Source organism: Sinocyclocheilus grahami, unplaced genomic scaffold (genome assembly GCF_001515645.1).
Source record: "Sinocyclocheilus grahami isolate Dianchi unplaced genomic scaffold, SAMN03320097.WGS_v1.1 scaffold47310.1, whole genome shotgun sequence".
NCBI lineage: Eukaryota > Metazoa > Chordata > Actinopteri > Cypriniformes > Cyprinidae > Sinocyclocheilus > Sinocyclocheilus grahami.
The window spans coordinates 1-1,033 of record NW_015525324.1 but is presented as its reverse complement, the minus strand read 5'-3'; the positions used below and the strand labels follow the sequence as shown (position 1 = coordinate 1,033).

General features: G+C 43.6%; 1 protein-coding gene across 1 annotated transcript; it reads left to right on the top strand.

Moving 5' to 3' along the window:
- Positions 1-6: 6 nt before the first annotated feature.
- On the top strand, positions 7-973 carry LOC107580844 (zinc finger protein 664-like). The gene has a single exon (XM_016266473.1). It carries the CDS (start codon positions 21-23, stop codon positions 714-716), a length of 696 nt encoding a protein of 231 aa, XP_016121959.1. The 5' UTR covers positions 7-20; the 3' UTR covers positions 717-973.
- Positions 974-1,033: the final 60 nt, after the last annotated feature.

Genomic DNA, 1,033 nt, shown 5'->3' with positions numbered 1-1,033 from the left:
CATCAACCCTTAATTATCACATGAAAATCCACACTGGAGAGAAACAGTACACATGTGATCAGTGCGGAAAGAGTTTTAGAAAAAAAGGAGAACTTACATCACACATGAGAGTTCACACTGGAGAGAAACCGTACGCTTGTGATCAGTGCAGCAAAACATTTTTGAGAGCTTCAGACCTGAAGCAGCACCTGAGAGTTCATACAAAGGAGAAACCACATTCATGTTATTTGTGTGGAAAGAGTTTTTCACATCTACAAAGTTTGAAAATACATCAGAAAACACATACTGGTGTCAGAGAGTACATGTGCTTTGAGTGTGAGAAGACTTTTACTTCAGCGAGCCGTTTAAAACTGCATGAGAGGATTCACACTGGAGAGAAACCTTACAAGTGTTCACACTGTGACAAGAGATTCAGTCAGTCAGGAGCCCTGAAAACACACGAGAGGATCCACACTGGAGAGAAACCTTACAAGTGTTCACACTGTGACAAGAGATTCAGTCAGTCAGGAGCCCTGAAAACACACGAGAGGATCCACACTGGAGAGAAACCTTACAAGTGTTCACACTGTGACAAGAGATTCAGTCAGTCAGGAGCCCTGAAAACACACGAGAGGATCCACACTGGAGAGAAACCGTATCACTGCACTGCATGTGGGAAGTGTTTCATTAATTCATCTAATCTACACAGTCATACTGAACACATTCACAGTAAGTAGATAGTAAGTAGTAGTAAAAGGCACATTTACGTGACACTCTCCAGGCCTGCAAACACCAAAGATCCATACAGCGTGACTCCTCGTGACCCCCGAGGGCAGGGGTCTGCAACCTTCAACATCAAAAGAGCCATTTCAGACCCTTTCCCACCGGATAAAACTCTTGCACTTTAGGGCTGTGCGATTCATTTTATTTTCGATATTTAGTTTGTCTAAAATGGCCAGGCTCCTTGGGGTTTTCCATTTTTGAAACTGGAACAACAACACCGGAAGTCTTCCACAGGGCCAGAACTCTTTCCAGACGAAGGCTCAAGTTAACT

Bases quoted from the DNA above. Each gene is read 5' to 3' on its own strand.
- LOC107580844 (XM_016266473.1), top strand. From the start codon at position 21: ATGAAAATCCACACTGGAGAGAAACAGTACACATGTGATCAGTGCGGA.